This window comes from Salvia hispanica, chromosome 3 (genome assembly GCF_023119035.1).
Source record: "Salvia hispanica cultivar TCC Black 2014 chromosome 3, UniMelb_Shisp_WGS_1.0, whole genome shotgun sequence".
In the NCBI taxonomy this organism is placed as follows: Eukaryota; Viridiplantae; Streptophyta; class Magnoliopsida; order Lamiales; family Lamiaceae; genus Salvia; species Salvia hispanica.
The window spans coordinates 13,301,554-13,321,822 of record NC_062967.1 but is presented as its reverse complement, the minus strand read 5'-3'; the positions used below and the strand labels follow the sequence as shown (position 1 = coordinate 13,321,822).

The following is a 20,269-nucleotide window of genomic DNA, read 5'->3' as shown; positions in this document are numbered from 1 at the left end:
TCTGCACCATCATCCCTGGCCAGATTTGCAACAGACTCCAACTGGTTATTACCATTTGGATTCTTACCTTTCTTGGGTCTAGTACATTCTGCCTTGTAATGACCCACTTCCCCACAATTAAAACATTTTCTTTTAAACTTAGGGTCTTTACTTTTAGACCTAGACCTGCCTCTGTTTGACTTCTTACCATTCCCAGAGGAATTACTGCCATCCCCTCTAGATTTAGACCTCCCTCTCACATTCAAAGCCTTAGTTTGAGAAGATTTAGGGTTAAAGTTTTCTTTAAGCTCCAATTCTTTTGACTTTAAAGAACTGATTATCATGTCTAGAGGGGCACTATCCCTTCCATACTTTATAGCTGCCTTAACATCACCATAAGTATCAGGGATAGCATTCATGAGGGCTATGCTGGTATACTCATCAATGGTTTTATCTCCAGACCTTTTAATGTCCTGGACCAATTTTTGAAAAATATCAATATTATCATCTATGTCCTTTGAAAGATCCAATTTAAATTTAAAAAGCTTTTCCAGGAGATACATCCTGGAGGACATAGAAGTTTCAGTATAGAGAGTATCCAGCTTAGCCCACATCTCACTGGCAGATTCAATAGCCCCAACCTTTCTGATCACAGAGTCAGAGAGGTTGAGGATAATTGAAGACCTAGCTAATTCATTCATTTCAGCCTTTTTCTCAGCAGACATATTTTCAGGAAGAACCCCTTCAATAGCTTTGAAAACCTTTTGCTGAATCAGAACACATTTAACCTTTTGTTTCCATATAACAAAATCATTTTTCCCATTGAAGGGGACAATGCCAACTGGCTGAGTCATTTTGAGAAAGATTTTAACACACACAAAAGAACTCAACACTCCAAGGGCAAAGCAAGCAACTCTGCTTTCACAGATAGTGGATTTAAACAAATAACAGTCAAGGAATCCACTAGGAACAAAGATGCAGAGATTTTTCATGCAATAATCACAGATGCAGCTAGCAGCAAGCACACCCACAGGCAACACAACTCAAGGTGATCCCAGACACACAAAGATCAAGTCTAGGTGAGTTCCTCCCTATCTGTCACGTGTACCCCGGCAAGAGGATTTCCCAGTTCACAATCACCCAATATATGGGGGCGCAGGGGGTCACTCAAGGCGGTTAAGGCACAGGGTGGATAGGTGATTTACTCAAGACACAGAAACAAAGCTTCTGAGATACACACCTTGAGTAAGAAAAGAAAAAACAAGCAAGCAGCGGAAGAAAAGAAAGCAATAAGCATCAAGATTATGCAAGAAGACAAGAGCACAGAGCCTAGACCGCGGCCAGCGGTTACTACCAGCAACAAAAGCCCAAGCCTAGGGTTCTAAGAAAGCAGAAAAGAGAGGTTTAGCCAATTTACCAGAGCGGTTACCCTTCGTTAAGGTGTAACCGTCTTACCTCAGGGCCTATACCGGAGGCCGAGCTTTACTCTGACGAGCCCACCTCCTTAAATTTGCGACCCGGCGCGCCCAAGTGATCCCCCCGTGGCTCTGATACCACTATAGGGATCAGACCACTCGGGATTCGATAATTACCGGGACCTCTTTTATTTATTGAGTCTGAGATGGCTAATCTCAGGAATACAAGCCAATACAAGTGTGATACTAAGATTACACTCTACACGAGTACAAGAAGATACAATAGAAGAATTCTAGACTAAGTTCAAGTAGCACACAGAACTTGAGTCTCCATCTCTTTCATTAACCCTGCACACTTAAGAAGAGTTCGTTAGTACCACAAGAATGATCCCGCAGGATCTAAACCACAAGGTAAACAAGAGTGACAAAGTCGTAAGCACAGAAATATGGCTCAGGTCGCAACAGGCGACTACACCGGGCCAAGAACCTCCCCAAAGCTACAACCAACCGTCACAAGGGAGTAATACTGAACAAGGACCCCAGAAACCCTAAGTTTCACCGGTTACCACCACAGTAGGCCTCCTCAACACGCGAACCACCACAAGACTCTCCAAACACCTTCGCACACCAAGATTTCTCATCACACCACCTCCAGGCCAAGTAGGTCGGTCACAGAAAGAAGACCAACACTAGGGTTTGAGAAGGAAACCGAAGAAGTTGTTAACACTCAAACTAATCCACTAGATCTCTAGGAAACTGAGAATCATCGGTGGAAACACAAGCTTGAAGGAAAACTCCGACTAGAGTCGCCGGAAAGCTAGAGAGAAGGTAGAGCGATTTCGAAGAGAGAGAAAGACTAGGTCAGACGTTTCAACTGAATGAGAGAAGAGTAAAGACTCCTTCTCACTTAACAAACACACAGAAGATCCAACGGCTGCCCTCCAGGATCCGCGTGGAGCTGCCTACGTGGCGGTCATCCAGGTAACCAGGTAAGTAGCGGGCCAACTAACACATTGGGCCTGCACCAGAGACTTGGGCTCTAATATTAATTGGATTGGGCCAGCCCAACTAATTAATACCAAAGTCCAACTCTTAGAAGGTCCACAAATATTCAACACTCAACTTTGGTATTCGAATTAGTTCCATTTTGTTATTGGGAAATTGAGATAGTATTTGAGTTTTAGTGTAATATGTTTTGTAGAGTGAAGCTGCAACTATACTCTCTTATTTTATTAATATGTATCATTTCCAAGATATTCATTTGAGAAGAATGTTTCATCTAATTGCAAGGGATCTTTGCCCTATTGCAGATGAGGTTCACATTTCTTCTTCTATTTTTACATTTACATGTTTCTCTTCGGTATAGTTAGGGGCTAATTTTTTTAAAATTATTTTTTGCTAATAAGGTTCCTTTGGTCACTAGTTTGCTCCTTAAAGACGTCAACACTGGTAATGTTGCATATCGGGCTAATGCTATCCGTTTGCTTCGTCATATTACAAATGACACATCCTTAAGCCAAGTTAGGAAATTCCTCGATGTGGCGACATGTGACGACAATCCTATTCTTCAAATTGCTTCCCTTGTGTGTGCAATCAATCTGCTAAAGGTATATATTACACCATACTCCATTTGAGGAATTACAAAAGTATTACCTTGCTAGTAGTTGGAAGAATTTATAGTTTTATAATTGTATCTTCTCATAGAGAGATCCAAGCATGGCCACCAAACTCCGAGTATACCCTAAATCAACTTGTTACGAAAAAATGAAACACGTTCAGTTCCATGCCACATATCTAAAATTCGCGGTAAGAAGATGTTTCAGTGGGATATATATGATGGCACTATTCTTGATTTGTTACTCATTTTCATTTCAGATGGGACCACAATGGCGTCAACAGTGCATTGAATTGGAAACATCTTTGATTCCAGACATTGTTCTCCCGGGCAATCTTGTTGGTATTCTTCGCCATTGGGGCCTTGCATCCTGGCGCGCGGTATTGCTCAAGTATTGCATCATTGCTAGTCTAAAAATAATGTTGATGGCCTTGTCTCAAGTGCTGATAGATATAGATTGAGTATGTAGGATGCAAAAGCTCGCCGTATCCCTGGCATAGTTTATAGAGACAAATACATACTGTTTTGTATCCATGATAAAGATGAAATGGTGGCGATAGGGATTCCGGTCACTGGCAAGGGTGGAAGGCATAAAAATTAGTGATGTTAAAAGCACCATAGATGTTATGCGCCAAATTCTTCATGTTTCTCATCGGCCCGTGTCGAGGTTTAGTGCTGTCAGGGCATTGCACAAGGTTGATTAATTATTTCTATACATATGTTCTTATTGCTAGTAAATCTTTGCTGATTAAGTAATGAATTTGATTTTTGATGTAGCAGGTGGGGATGGTGCATAAGCTGGCATGGACAACTCCGGAGGATCAAATAGCAATTGGTTTGGATGTGAATGTGTATAAGTTACATATGGAGCAAGTCAAGCATCGAGTAAGTCATCATATTTATGCTGAAGCTCAAGCCGAAGCCAAAGCCGAATAAGTTAATGTGAGCATGTTTTTGTAACATGCAGGCAGAAACTGAACAAGCATCTCGAGTCATCAAATCTCGGTCATGTTCCAATAACATGCATGATGGTGAGCCAGAAGCCGAGCAACTATCGCAATCATTTCCGGTCGCGGTCGAGGAACCTAAAACCCATGGCATAAGCTTTTCGAGTAAGCTCAGGTCGAAATCGTCCAACCACAATGGGAGTACATAATTAATTAGTATATATATTGCATTAAATTACTATATACATATGGTTTCTATTTCACACTTATTTGAAGTTGAAACTTTAATCACTTCATTCTTGTATTGTCACTTCATTATATAACAATGTGACCCGATCACTTAGGTACTAAGACATCCACAATTTGAATGGGAATTTATGATATGGAAGTGACTGAGAAAGGAAAAATAGCTGATGAAAAAGTCATAGTACATGTTTCTTTTTTGCATAGAAATTGAAAAACTAGTGTTTAAAAATTAAGTGAAAATAAAAATGAATTAAGTGGGAAGGAGAAAGAAAGAGTGAATTAGGAGATTAATAAAGTTTATGCTATAAATGGAAATGAGAATCGAGTGTTCCTAATTAAGTTATTATGTGTACGCACCTAAAAATCATATTTATTCTGCAAATATTATACTGTATTCCTTTTTTTTTTTTCCTTCAAGTTTGAGATGAATCAATTAAACTCTTAACTTGCTCAAATTTTCAGCTTCATTTCTCAGCTTGTTATCTTGTCATTTTTTTTGGCTTAGTGTTTGTGTTGCATAAAAAAAGTCCAAATCATGAGAATGAGAGAGTTTGAGAATATTATATTCCCTCCGTCCCTGAAAAATAGACACATTTGAATCGAAAAAAAAAATTTGCTACGACAAATTTCTTTATAAACTCCTAATTCTTTTACAAATATATCAATAAAATCATGGATTAAGGCTACGGCTTAAGCCACAGCCAAAGCTGCAAACTACAAACATAATCTGCAGTCTGATAATAAATCTTTAAAAGAGTCCTAAAAAGAAAAAGAAATGTCTTTTTTTACTATTGAAAAATTAACTCACTCTTATTCATCACAATAACGTTTTTCCGTTCCATATTATTAGATGATGACAAGAATTATTGACAAAGTCTTTCGTCCGAACCCCTTCTAAAGAATGTATTTATGAGAGAATATTTTCCTCTAAAATTCTATCAACATCAATACTAGAACATTTTACCTTTAAAAATGATTATTAGTCCTTTCAACTAGAATATTAGTGTATTATTTATATACAAAAATAAAGATCTTTCCAAATGTCATTAGTCATTATTGATTTACAATCTCAAATGGGTTTCATCTTTTATTTGAATAGTCCTTATTGTGGGGGTTGGGAAAGGAAAGTACCAAAATATACTTCCATGAATTGGTCAATGTTTGAATAATCCTCCACACATCCAATTTCTAGCTTTGAGCATTTTTATGCTTATTGAAAAATTTTCCATCAGTTTATAATTAGTCCTGAAATGAAAAAGAAAAACACCATCCACCTATTTATTTTTTGTTTTGTGTAGTAGGTTTCTCAGTTAATTTATCTTGTTTTTTTGTGAAGAGTTCTTATCATTCTTGGGTTCAATTTTTCCAGCTTTGTAGGTCAAACTCACCTGTCAATCACCATCAACATAAAATTCAAGTGTTAATTGCAATTAAATTTACAAATTAATTTCTATATAGGATACTATTTTTGTAATTGACTCAAAGATAGTGACAATTATTGCAATTATTTAACTCCATGAATTGATAAATGTTGTTCATATCCAATGAAGTTACAATTTGATGCCATATAAGATGTATAATCAAAGCTTATTAGAGAAAATATAACCTAAAGACAATAAAACCCCTCAAGACACAAGAAGTTGAATAGGGACAGAGCCTTGTTAAAACCTTTTCAGTGAAAATCCAATGAGAAAAACATCGCTATAGGAAAAAAAAGAGTACTCGTTTACCACAAAAATAAACGAAAATCAAAAGATAAAGCTTAATGAACGAAAAGAACAGACGGGAGAAAACACGAATCGGGAGTGTGCGAAAAAAAAATCAAGAGGAAGCAGAAGCTCCTCACGAGGGCAGAGTCCCTACCATGCATTATTCAGGTCGAAAAATAGTAAGTAGTGACATGAGTCGAAGTGTAGCTTTCATCTTTTGGTATCCCATATTTTTCAATATTTTGGGGAAGTTTTTCAAAGTAAAATGTCCCCACCATGAAGTTGAAGAAAAAGGTGAAAGTGAGAGGAATAATATATAATTATATATATAAATATTTATACATAGAGTTGTAATTATTCAAAAACTACTTAGTATTGTATCACAACCGAGACCGAATATATAACGATCCTTGGATGTAAATTTTAGACGATGTTGATTGCGATTATGTGGTGGCACCACATATTTAATTGGACAAGCTGAGGGCATTTTATAATTTGTACAGTGCTTAAGTATTAAGTACGGTTATTGAGCTGAAATATACTAGTAGTAGTTTATTATTGTAGTGAACTATATTTCGAATGATTAATAGTGCCAATTCATTTTTCGAAGATAATTGGAATTTGAATGTACCCACTTCATGTCTTGTGGCTCGATGCTCCTTTTAGGAGGTTTGACAAGGAGATTTGGACCTCCATGAATCTAGTTGCCTCGTGGTCTATTTGGAATATCCGAAATAAAATTGCATTCCATGATTTCAAACTCAATAGAAAGTTTGAGAAAGAAGACTTTTTGACATCTTGGTACTTGGGTTGAGGTTGGTGTCCAATTTCTTTTTTCCAAGACAATTAGCCTGAGGTCGTGTTTGTATTCTATCCTGATGTGATTTTTTGCTTTGGTCTTTCAGTGAAGGTGTCCGTTGATGTGTTTTGCTTTGTGTCCTTGTTGGTAAGTTGTTGCTCTTTATTTGTTTCTTATCGATACTAATCTATCGAATATATATCCGAGATGTTATGTATTCGGAACTGAGCTCGTAGCCAGTTTGTGATTTGTGAGTAGCATTTTTGCTCTTTATTGAAAAAAAAATGTAAAACAATACTACTGTAATTTATATTTGATGTGAAGTAGTTGCTATTATGACTAAAAAGAAAACCTAAGATGATAACTATAAGAGGTTGTTTAGATGCCTAGACCATATCTCATATGCCTCTTATCGTTAAATCACACCACATACTTGTCTAAATCACACTACTTTTTCCTTAATTAATCACGAATTAATTAGCTCACCACTTTCTCTATCACCATGAAATATTCAACATTATTTGTCATGATCAAGCAGACTTTTAATGGACTAAATTAATATAATAAATTCACGGGAGTTTACTAGAAAATAGAAATCTTCAACTTTTAATTGAAACATCTCTTTCTCCAAATACATAAAAAATGGAAGCTCAAATCTAATACTAGTATAATGCTCTAGCAAATGTTACACTTATATTAACAAGATTTAATTAAAAATATCAAATATCAACAATCCACCAAAATATAAGCATTTTTAATCAAAACATTTCTGTATATATATATCTCTATTCATGCAACTAACACGCTTTGTTAATCAAGGTCTCTCGTTACATCATTTTCTCTATTAAATGAGCTTCGTCAACGAAATATATTTGATTCTAAATGCAACTAAATTACCATAAATGGTTATAAATTGATTTTGATGATATAAGATGTACTATAAGATGCAAAGTCGCATGCTATTGATGCTATTTGTTGCTATTACATGAAAATAAATGATGCATTTGCTGTTGTTCTGTACTCCTTCTCACCACTTGGTGGTTTGAGATTTTTGGATTATCGAAAAATATATGAGATTTCTTGCTTATATGAGACTTTTTTTATGTTTTGCCTTATGGCTTACGTTTAGTTGGCTCGCCCACCTTCTCCCCTCAGATATGATGATGCCTCGATTTTATGTATCGCTCTTGGCTAAATTCTCACATTTTAAAGTTCTCTAGTTATTGCCGACCAATGCAGAATAAAACATTTTTAAAAATCTTTATATTTGCATTTTTATCATGTTTTTGTTGTTTTAACTTCTCCTTCAGTTCAGAGTTGCAATAAGACCACTTTTTTTTTTCTCATATCATATCGTTGTACATAAAAGCTAGTGCAATTTACAAAATCTTGGCTCATCTAGAAAATGCCCATACCGAATCATCAGACAAAGTATATTCAATTATAGAAGTATAAAATGTTATCGTGTGTTAGTATAATTTTACTAGTGTCAAAGCTATAATTTGTAGACTTATATGTAAGATATACGTGTGAAATAGAGCTCCCTTTCGAAACGTGTCCTATGTGATTGAGATTCGTCTTGTGCTCTCATAATTTAAAATTGGTAGTACAAAGGAATAATGTTGATTAAATACATATCCAATTACTTGTGTTAGGTTGATTATACTCCAAAACTTTAATTAAAAAACGCATCTACGGATCCTTTAAAATACACATCTTCGAATCATAATTATTTATTAGTTTATTCATATAAACAGAGGTGCATAATTATTTCATTTAAATATATAATAAGTGGTGGAAGTATAAACTTTTCACTTTCTTAATTTACTTATGCAATAATATCCTCTTAAATAATATCGACTTCTACCAGTCTACTATCCAATATGTCTAGACTAGGTTTTACCAAATTCAATTTTTAATGAAATAAAAAATTTATTTCTTGATTTCCAATTATTAAATTATTCTGATAGCTAGACCTAGCGTATTTTTATAAATGAAGAAATGAGTTGTACGAAATAAATAATAAATTCATTATCTTGTTGTCAAGAAAACGAAGGATGGAGTTGGTAGACTAGCTATCAACTTCCTTTACTTTCCAAATTTTACCAATTGATAGAAACCAATCAAATTCGCAATCTATAAAAAAATCGTGAACATTTAATTAGCTACCTTAGATTATTTCCAAATTTAGTAAAAAGAATATGAAAAATATACAGAAAAAAACAACTTAACATTTTATAGTACTATTAATTTAGAGTAGGATTAAATTATCACCGTTAAATTATTTTCAAGATTTAGTTAAAAGAAAACTATTGATTTAATACTTTGCACTATTAATTTAAGACTGACAAAACGTGCTAGTTGAATTATTACAAGACCGATCTAATAATCACTCAATTCGTTAAGACTAAATCTGAATACGGCATAATCCTCAACATAAACACGAACTTGGCCATATATATTAAAATCTGAACACGATCCGCACACAACACCAACGTAGTTAGCCACACGATCATATGTGTTGTCATGACACAAATACAACGCCAAACCCAAACCATGAGACACTGAAATCGAAACCATAGTCAACACCGAGACTAGTAAATTGGCCAATCATCATCACTTTTGAACTTTGTTGCTGACCTGACTGACGTACATTTAAATTCTCCAAAAAACCATCGATTGTTGCAGTTTAGGACATTTATTTAGCGTTTATTTGTCCATGTGGAATTTCTTCTTCTTGCTTTCTACTGTATGATGTGATTAGTAATAGAAGATGAAAAGATAATTTATAATTAACAGCAGTGAAAGTAATTTTTATCCCCGGTGAAAAATTTGTACGCAGTAGCAGTTCTGGCCACAGTAAAAAAGGAGTTACTACAATTTACAGCACAGTTAAAATCAGTTCACTCCTTTTCAACTGCAATATATCCTCTGTTTTTCACCCTCCCTTTCTCTCCCTTCTTCCCCACGTGAAACTCTGAAACCTCACCCACCCTTATTCTCTCTCTTCATCCCAATCAACACCATTTTTTACCCCAAATCTCACTGTACACGATTTCCCGATCACCGATCCCACTGTTCATTGCAGTACCACTGCAGCGACGGCGCTTGATCGTCGGAAAACAAGGTGCTGCACGATTCCTCCCCGAAGAAGTTGTACTCCTCGATTTTCACCAGCTGTGGCGCCGCCTCCGTCTTCATCATCCACGATCCGTTGTTCTCCTCGTTCACGATCGCGCTCGAATCGCTATCCGACGATCCGTCCTTCAAATCGCCGGAGCTCGGCCACCTCGCCTCCTCCTCCTCCTTCCTGCCGCCGTCCAGATCCCGATCCTCCGCCTCCGCCGCGCAGATCTCGATTTCCGGCTTCGCCTCCGCCGCATCGTCTTCTCCGAGCTTCGATTTCAGCTCGCGGATCTGCTCAATTCAACACAAATTCAAAAATTGAAGCTCAGTTTTCACCGATCGAGATCGAGATCAATTCGTGTAATTGAGAAGAGGATGAATCGGAATTCGAACCTCTTTGAGTAGCGATTCGTTGTCGTGTTGGATCCGCTCGAAATTGAGCTTGAGGCTGTCGTAGCTGGCTTTGAGGCCGCCGTAGTCTCTCTCGAGCTGCTTCGTCTTCCAGCGCGCGCGGCGGTTCTGGAACCACACCGCCACCTGGCGCGGCTGCAGCCCTAGCTCCTGCGCCAGCTTCACCTTCCTCTCCGGCTCCAGCTTATTCTCCACCTCGAAATTCTTCTCCAACGCCTTCACCTGATCCACGCTCAGCCTCCGCTTCTTCTCCGCCGCCGCCGCAGGCCCCGCCTCCTCCTCCAGTCCCTCCAGCATCGACTCGAACTCCCTCGCGTCGTACATATCTAAAACAACACGATAATACCACACCAACACGATAATAAAGTGTTAGAAATTATAGCAACAAACACTAGAGCTAGACACATAGATGGATTGATTTGTTGGTTGAAAACAGGGGAGCATAAACATTACTAGAATTGGCATAAATTGAAATCAGAATCATATCATAATCATAGGGACAAGAAAACATGGACTTTTTGTGATAATTTGATCCCATAAACACACAGTTAATTAAAAAAAAGTGGAATAAATTTATTCTCCTTTTCTCACCTGTAGTGTTGGGACAGATGGACATCAAGCCACCCAATGAATCATCACTGAGTCTCTTCATTCTTGATTATCAAAACTCACACACAGTTGTTAACTTAACACTAATACTAGTCTATTTCTCAGATCTCTCTTGTAAAACCACCAGCTTTAAAGGAGTGAAAGGAAGTGTGTGTTTTTTGAGTTGGGAATTACAAGAAATGGCAAACAAACTCCCATGAAAGACAACAATCCCAAGAAGCACAGTTTTGTATGCATGTGATATAATTGCAACTGTGCAGCTTTTTCCCTGTCATCAAAACTCCATCTCTCTCCTTTTCCTCTACTTCTGCACCCATGAAACCAACCCAAAGCCCAAGAAAACGGAAACCTTTTTTTTACACAAACCCACAAGTAATAAGCAAATGCTTGCTCTCTACCATGTTTCTCCACATGATTACTCAATCAGTTGAAGAATAGGAAAGAAAAATATGGGGGGTGTGGATCAGTAGACTGTGTCACTGCCCAGCTGGCTATTCACAATTTTCAGAGTGTTTAAATAAAACTAACTAGGGTTGGATGTGTGGTTGAGATGCAACCAGGGTTAGATGCATTGGGATTTTTATTTGTCAGCAAATGAAATGAACCCCAAATTCAAGGCAAATGCAACTATCAGAGAAGTGGACAGGGATCGGCTCCGCGGCTGGGATTGAGCCGAGCCGAGCCGAGTGGAGATTTGGGTGGCGTCAGCGGATCATGGGTGCAACCACCGTGTGGTCGGCGCAGGAAACAACACCGTATAATTCGGAAATTGGTTTTTCTGCATTTTTATCTATTTTTTTGTTTTGAGGATAACCAATTAATTATTAGTCGTAATAAAATAAATTCCCATACCATTCAGTTTTTTTAAGGTTAATCTCTACAAACTTTAACTTTGATTGCGTGTAACGGTTCGTGTAATTGTTATCATTAATATTAAGGCCATATACTCTCTCCATCCCATAAAGATTGTTCTATTTTTCCATTTTCCTCCATCGAACAAAATTTGTCACATTTCATTTTTTTACCATTTTTGATAGTGGACTTTATATTCCACTAATTCGTTCATACTCACATTTTATTATAAAACTAATATATAAAAGTAGAATCTATGTGCCACTAATTTTTTCAACTTACTTTTCTTTACATTTCTTAAAACAAGTGCCCGATCAAAGTGACACAATATTTGTGAGACGAAGGGAGTATATAATACTCCCTCCGCCCTAATTATACAAAATGTAATAGAAAGTTGAAAAAGTTAGTGATATTGTAAGTCATACTTTTATATATTAGTTTTATCATAATAATGAAAGTGAAAATGAGTTAGTGGAATGTGAGATCCACTGCCAAAAATGATAAAAGTGGAATGTGACAAGTTTTTAGTGACGGAGGAAAAAGCAAATAGGTGATAAATTTTCAGTGACGGAAAGAGTAACTAAAATGACATGTTTTTCTTTTTAGTCTATCTTAGATGACACATTTTTATTTATCATTTTCACTTTTCACTTTTCAAGTGTATATTCAATTATTGTTAAATTAAAATATACATCTTCGTTAATTTTCATTTTAATAATTACATTTACAATTTCTCTTCAATTAAATATATTAATCAATACTCCATCCGTCCGCCATTAGAAGTCTCATTCATGGGCAGCACAGATTTTAAGAAATGTTAAGAAAAGTGGGTGGAAAAAAGTTAGTGGAATAGAAGTCCCACTTGAATATATTAGTTTTAAATGAAATGTGAGTAGAATGAGTTAGTGGAAGGTGTGATCCTATTACCATTTAAGGTAAAAGTTAACCGGAACTCTTATCTGCGAATGTGCTAAAATGGAAAAACGGAACTCTTATTCGTGGACGGAGGGAGTAACTTATAAAATTTTGTGATGACCAAGAAATGTTTCATATTAGATAGGATAGGTCGAATGGAATATTAAGTATTTTAATTCTTAGTTTACTTTTAAAATAAAATGAAAGATTCAAATCACCAGTTGGAAGATGCAAATGAACAAAGGAGTACAGAGTCTGGTACAAACAAAATAGACTTAGAAAGATAGTAAAATATACAACATGAATAAACATAATCAAAGCGCAACCAAACAAACAAGTTCAAAAGGGGTTGGCTACCTCCAAACAAAAAGATCATTATCAAAACGAAGCATCCAAAATTATTAATCTTTTGTTTACTAGGAATTACTAGTTAGTTTATTTCTGTATTTGTTTTTAAACTTTAAGAATGTACATTTGACATTGCTACAATGTCAAGTGAGATTGAGCTTATATCTTACCGAATCATGATCAATTCATGTATATCAATACAAATTAAATTGTGTTGCCATCATGTTTCTATCTAGGCGTGTCGTGCTCACACTCATGTTAAGAGTTTCTTTACCATGTCTTGAGAGTTTGGTATTATTATTGTGCCCGCACAATTTGCTATAGCTATTACGATGGTCCATGAATTCTTCCAAGAAATTGAGGTAAAATATAACCTTTGATGTTATTTATTTACCTATTAGGCATTTTTATTTTATCATTTGTGCGTTGCCATTCATTTATCAATTGATTTTGATGGCTACATTGGGTAAATGTCGATCTTTTACCTTCCTTACCTTTTGAATAAAAGATGATCCAAATTTTGCAATAAAAATGTGGAGGTATTTTAGTAATTTGTTGATCTGTAATTACAAATAAATATACATTCCATTCACCAATTAATTAGCACATAAATCAATCATTACATGGAAAATGAAAAATATCGAAGCTTTTATCTATTGGAATAGTTATTTAAATTACCATGTTCATGCTACATTACATTAACAAAGTGACAAAACTAAAAGTTACAGATTCTTGGTTTGCCATAGCTCAGAAATAACCTTTTTAGCCAATCAAGGAAAGCAATAACTTTGCTGAAATAGGCTGCAGTCCTTTTTACTTTCATCTAACCTAAGTGGGAATTTTACTTTTTCACAATCATTTATTCAATTCTTAATATTTTCACTAAGTTTTAGAAGTGAAGGAGTTCACTACTTGTAAATATTAGTTTCATCATAACAAAAATTTGAAGCAATAGATGTAAACATTTTGGAAGTTGGGTGATTTTTAATTAATTTGGATTTTCAATAGTACCAAAAATTGATTTTAAAATTCAGAAAGACAAAGTGAAATATGAACTGACATCCCATTTTCTCATTTTTCACCCAAAAAGCAAAAACACATTTTTCAAGAATAAAAGGGGAGAAATTCCCAATCAAAAACCTTTTGGTTGATTGATGATGCATATTTTTTGTGCAAGGGGAAGGAATATTCATCATTTCTCTGCACAATCTTTAGTGTACATTTCCAGCCACTTGTTATTCAGTGTAGTATTTAACATTTTCTGAGAAATCTAAAATATTCTTAAATTTAAGATTGTACATGAGAAAAATGAATGTAGCTTCACCTATGATTTTGTGCATCTGAATGTGAGTGTGGATAGGTATGCATTTTTGGAATTCCAAAACCTTGTGATATGAAGTTCCAAATGTGCAAGTGGGATTTAGCTGTGGACTGCTCATTCATCATCATAATTTCAATCATCCCTAGATGTAGGACCCAACCTACAATCTATCAACCTTTTGAAAATTCTTGCAATCAACCCCTATTTTTCACAACATTGCTTTCTACATTATTGTTATATTCATTGAATTTGTTACTAGTTGTATAACTTCATTTTACTTTAGTGGAATAGTAGGGTAGAATATGAATCTTATTTTTGTGATAGTTATAATAGAATGTAAGTATAAATAGTTAATACATTAGTAAATTGTTGGGGCGACGAAACGTTTCTAACAAATCGACGACATGCTTTCTCTCGTGGATGGGCTTCATCTCCGCGACTTTAATAAGAAACTGTTGACATCTATGTTTGACGTCATTTCGTGGTCATTATAGAGTATATATTAGCAACAAAATGATCTTTCATGGATATGAGTCTAAGTAAGATCTTGCGAAGAAAAGATTTATTTGGGTTTTCGTTAAAGGATAGAAATTTAGTGCTCAAACTTTCCTATCTTAGTGCAGCCGATGACAGATGGCTTATTAGAGGTTTGATTGGTGATTAAGACATCGAGCTGAGCGGGACTTCATGCCCATGTTTCCCTTTCTATACACATAGAAGATGTACCTTTGGATTGTATTGGTTTGCTTGTGAGTTTTTGTGCTTATTGTTTTCTTCGATTTATATCGTGTTTTACTTTATTTTTTGCTTTTTACGCTTTTGATTTTTTTACTAGAGTGGCCCCTCAGTATTTACGAAGAGTTGTTTATGACTTTTAAGCCTTGTATAAAAAATGAGAGTGAATGGAATATAAGTTATATTCATAAAAACTAAATTGAGATTTTTATTAAGAAAAATGATAAAAATGTGAGTTCTTTATAGGAGATAGATTGTGTTTTCAAGTGCTTATAGAATATAATTAAGACTAATTAAAGGAAGGGGTTGCAATGACCAAGACTGATCAACTCTTTATTATACTTTATTTATTTTTTATAGGAACTTTAACAAGTTCATAATGTTGCACGTGTGGACTGATATTGATTTACTTATATCCCTATTGACGTATGTACTATTGAAGATATTTATTCATCCAATGTGTTTGCTAGTACTCCTACTTACTAATTCTCGTACATTTAGAGAGAGTCACTACTTTATCATAACAAGTTGTAAGCAATTATAGAATATGCTTCTAAAAGTTTGGTCACGTATTAGTTTCAAGTTAAAAAGACTTTTGAAGATGAGACATTAAAATGTCAAGTATGACTCACACAAATTAAATGGTGTATGTTAATAAGGTGAGAATGTTGGGTTCCACCACCACTAGCTTGTAAAGAGATGCGAATTTATGTATGTGGGTGTTAGGACATTGATTGAAATAATTGGATTACTAATTACTAGAGATTAGTCAATTGAAACTTCATTCAACTTAACGAGATAACCCTATGTTCATTTGAAGTGGTTTAATTGGAGGTATTACATTAGCAAAGTGTGAGCCATTAGAGAGACTGCAATCGACACGACTCCTATAAGGCGAACATTCTCATTGGTTACTGCTAGTTTTTTGTCAGACGTTTACTCCAAATTTTTGTTCGTCGAGGCTAATTATTTGTAGGTCATTACACGAATTAGATCCAAGATATCATTATTGGTTATGACTAATTCTTTGCTAGACTGTTTTTTCGTATTAGTCAAAAGTCAAACAAAAGTGGGGAATCCAAGTCCCATGTGAAGTTTCAAAATCTTTTATACTTCCTTTTTGCTTCAACAATGACATCCAGTGTATCCTAATGTTTTCCTCTTTATTTACTTTGGTCCTAGCACTTTTACACAAAGACTGATTATATTTTACATGAGAATGCAGAAAACACATATTAACAGAGAATTATAAATATATATTTATCCAAGTTATGCATGTAATGGTACAAATGAAAGAAGTAGATGTTGCACTTTTGAAAATTAATGTGTACACATGTAGTGAGAGATACCAACAAAAGAGTTGTACCATTGTTTCTACTTTCCACAGAAACCCCACATAAAAAGGTAAGGCATGTGGAGGTTTGCTTATTTTCCACAAACACATGACTTCCAAACAAACTTTTCAACATCTCTTTGTAGCTCATACATACTCTAAATATGTTATGTATGTAATCAATTATTTATATCTTGAAATACAATATGATGAGAGAATGGTAAAATAATATGGTTACCTTTTTTTTTTAATTAAAGAGGATTAATAATAATCCTCATTTATCTTTAGATGTCTTGAACCCTAAACTTATTAGATGGAGAGGAAATATTGTGTCCAATAACATAGTTCTCTTGATTACATATTAATATAATCGAAGTTTGACCAAAACCCAACCAACACTAAATTGTACAAACACAAAGAGTTGAACAAGTCAAGTGTTTCATATTCGATGATAGGTGTTTTGTCCAATTATACAATTAATAGTAACTACTACAAGCTTGTGCTTATCACCCATTTTTCACAATTTTCTGACAGCTTTTCTATACTCTGAAATTAATAAATTATACAAATGGGGTCCTACAACCTTTAGGTCATGTCACGACATTTAACACAACCCATTTTTTCAACACTTGCTTTAATTTGTGAAATTTATAAATTTTATTATGAAGGCCGCACGAGCAAACCTTTGAAACATGGAGTGATATATTTTGACTTATTATTAATCATTAATGCAGGTTGATTGCATCTGGCTTTTCAATTTCATATGTTTGTCTAAATATCTTTATATTAATTAAAACGTGGGTAAACAAAATTAGGAACACAACTAGCTAGTCTTGGTGTGTGCATTTGCTTCAAGGTTTAATGAGATGTTAAGGTATATATGAAAAATAGATCAATTAAATCCATTTATCATTTTATACTTCGTCGCCGGTCGAGATATCTAGGCCATGCTTGGTATGATGGAATGGAATAAGGAGGGAATGGAATGAAGATGAGAATGGAATGAAGATGGGAATGGAATGACAATTCCATTCCATTCTTGTGCTTGGTGAAGGTAAGGTTTACAAATGGAATGGAATTGTTATTCCTTGATTGATTTCATTCCTAAGCTTGGTAACTACGAATAATATAAGAATGGAATGAAATGAAATATGAATAATTAATATGTTGATTCTATAAAAAAAATATATTTATTTAAAAATATTTTTGTCAAATATTTTGGATCATATTAAGTTGAATTATACAAGTAAATGAGTGTGTATGTGTGGTGTGTGTTGTCGTGTGTGCGTGTGTTTTTTGGTGTGCTGTGTGTGCTTGTGTGTGTGTGTGTTTTTGGCTGTATGTATGTTTTTGTGTGTTGCTGTGTGTATTGTTGTGTGTGCGTGTGATTTTTGGTGTGCTGTGTGTGCTTGTGTGTGTGTGTGTGTGTGTGTGTGTGTTTTTGGGTGTATGTATGTATTTGTGTGTTGCTGTGTGTGTGTTTTTGTGTGTTGCTGTGTGTGAGTGTATTGCTATGTGTTTTTGTGTTTTTGTGTGTGTGTGTGTTTGTGTGAGTTGTTGTGTGTGTGTTTGTGTGAGTTGCTACGTGTTTGTGTGTGTGTGTGTGTGTTTTTTTCAATTATTAAAAATTTTAAAATTTTAATTTATGCTAAAATTGAGATGATATTAAATTTAAATATAATATTAAATAATATTTATATAATTTTGTTAAATTTTAAAATAAAAAGAAAGAAAATGAAATGGAATGGAATGACCATTCCTTAGCTAAATGGATGGAATGGGTATTCCCATGTGGAATGGAATGACCATTCCTAAGGAAAAAAATTTACCAAGCAAAGGAATAGAATGAAGGTAGGAATGTCATTTCATTCTATCATACCAAGCATGCCTAGTTGTTGGTTGTCGCTCAGTTCTTTTCTTTTTTGCTTGTTTTGGTCTTCTGTCGTGTGACTTCGAAAATGTGAAATTTTACTCACCACTTAAGTAGTTGGGGACCTTTTGGTTATAAAAAATAAGTACCTTATTTTGTTTGGACTATATGTAAAATATAAGAAAATAATTCAGAATATTGAGACATTTCTTATTTTATACATCCATCGATTTTATATAAAATGAATATTATGCAAGTTGTATAATTTAAAATGTGGCATAAATATACTACCAGTTTGCATTCAAAACGAGCAATATATAAACGATACACTTACACGCCATTAAAATTCAAATTAAATCATATACGCCAATCACCAATGAGTAATTATCAATCCGCACTAGAGTTTAACTGATAAGGAATAAGGTAAATTATTAAATAAATTACTCGTATTAAGTTTAGTCAAATTTCAGACTGTCATAAGTTTGGATTTAAACCCTCAACTATTCAATGGTTAAAAATTGAGGTTGTCTATATGTAGTAAATTGTTATCAATTTCAATAAAACGATGCCATTTACTTTATGGATTGACAATATTATTTAATTAATTGGAGTGATGTCCATGTATGATTTTTCAGCTCCGATATCATATACAATTTCACCAAAAATATTTACAATGAGATAATTGAGAAAATCCAAATTTCATAATTTTATTTTGACTAATTTTCTAAGTTGTGGAGCATACAATGTTTCATCAAACTTCATGATTTTTTTGACATTTTGCCTTAAAAGAATATATTGAGCACAATATAACGTTGATTTTTTTGCTGATATTGGAAAAAAGTATTGTAAAAACAATAAGTGAATGAAATGTAATATCGTTGTGTTTAAAAATATATTTTGTTTACATGTAAACGAAAATAAACTGCGTTTTTTTGTAGTGACATTTAGTTCAGAACTACAATTTTAAACTCGTTATCAAAGATATTATGTAACTTACGTATGTAAATGGAATATTTTGGGAAAAAAACATACTCCTACGTATTAAAAGTTTATTATTTATTGTACTTATTTATTTATAATTTGTATATAATGTATAATTTCAATAAAAGAAAGTACGTCGTGTCAGCTTTGCACCTGGTGTGACGGTTTTTTTTTCTTTCAATTTAGTAGTCTTCTTGCATTTGTTGGTGTTGTAATCTACCTCGCCATCATCTTAAAGAAAATAAAATTGTAAGGTTTATCACGTCGCATTGCAACAACACGTCTACTATTTACGTGTCACGTCAACATCTTAAAAAAGCAAAATCGTAAGACTTTGCTGAAGATTGCACTGCAACAATGGACATCCGCACCACACGATGGCACTACAATTGCCGCCCGGCTATCCAGCAACGCCACCGCACTGCTCCCCTCGGACCCGGCTAATTTTTGCGGCTGTGTTAATGATGCCCTAAAAAAGCAAGCCAAATGGAGTAGTCAAAATCAATGAGTCTATTGCTCCAATTAAGAGGGGACTCTTTGAATCCATGAAAGGCCAAAGTGTATATTAACTCAAAGATAGAGACTTATTGATAGGCCAAACCTCCATGCCTCATATATGCAGAACATTTCATTAATGTTTTCATGGTTTGCCCTAAATATTTCCATTACCATTATATTACTCTCAACAGTTGGGCTAACTTTACAATTGAAAAAATTCAACATTTTAAAATTTATTGTGAGGTTTTGAAAGTTATTGTTTAAGTTATCTCACATATTGTTAATTTATTATCTATGTTCGACGGTTAAATAATTGAATTGAAAGTCTATATATATGCAGTGAAGTTAAAGCTTTTGGAGAGTTCGTATTTAAAAGATCTCAATCGACAATCAATATTATTATGTTTTAGTGCATTATGATTTATGAATATCAAAATCTCATCTCCACAAAACATGCTAATTAATATAAGGGCCTTTTGATGCAAATTGCAAAGTCGGATCTAATTTGCTTTATATAAAAAGTTTTTTTTTTTTTTGTTTAAAGAAAAGCTTTATATAAA

General features: G+C 34.4%; 1 protein-coding gene across 1 annotated transcript; it reads right to left on the bottom strand.

Annotated features, from left to right (window-relative positions):
- Positions 1–9,477: 9,477 nt before the first annotated feature.
- LOC125216450 (homeobox-leucine zipper protein ATHB-6-like) lies at positions 9,478–11,353 on the bottom strand. Its single transcript, XM_048118160.1, has 3 exons — positions 10,839–11,353; positions 10,230–10,573; positions 9,478–10,127 (listed from the first exon to the last, which is right to left on the bottom strand). The coding sequence occupies exons 1-3, from the start codon at positions 10,897–10,899 to the stop codon at positions 9,774–9,776; spliced, it is 759 nt and encodes a 252-aa protein (XP_047974117.1). The 5' UTR covers positions 10,900–11,353; the 3' UTR covers positions 9,478–9,773.
- Between the last annotated feature and the right edge of the window lie 8,916 nt (positions 11,354–20,269).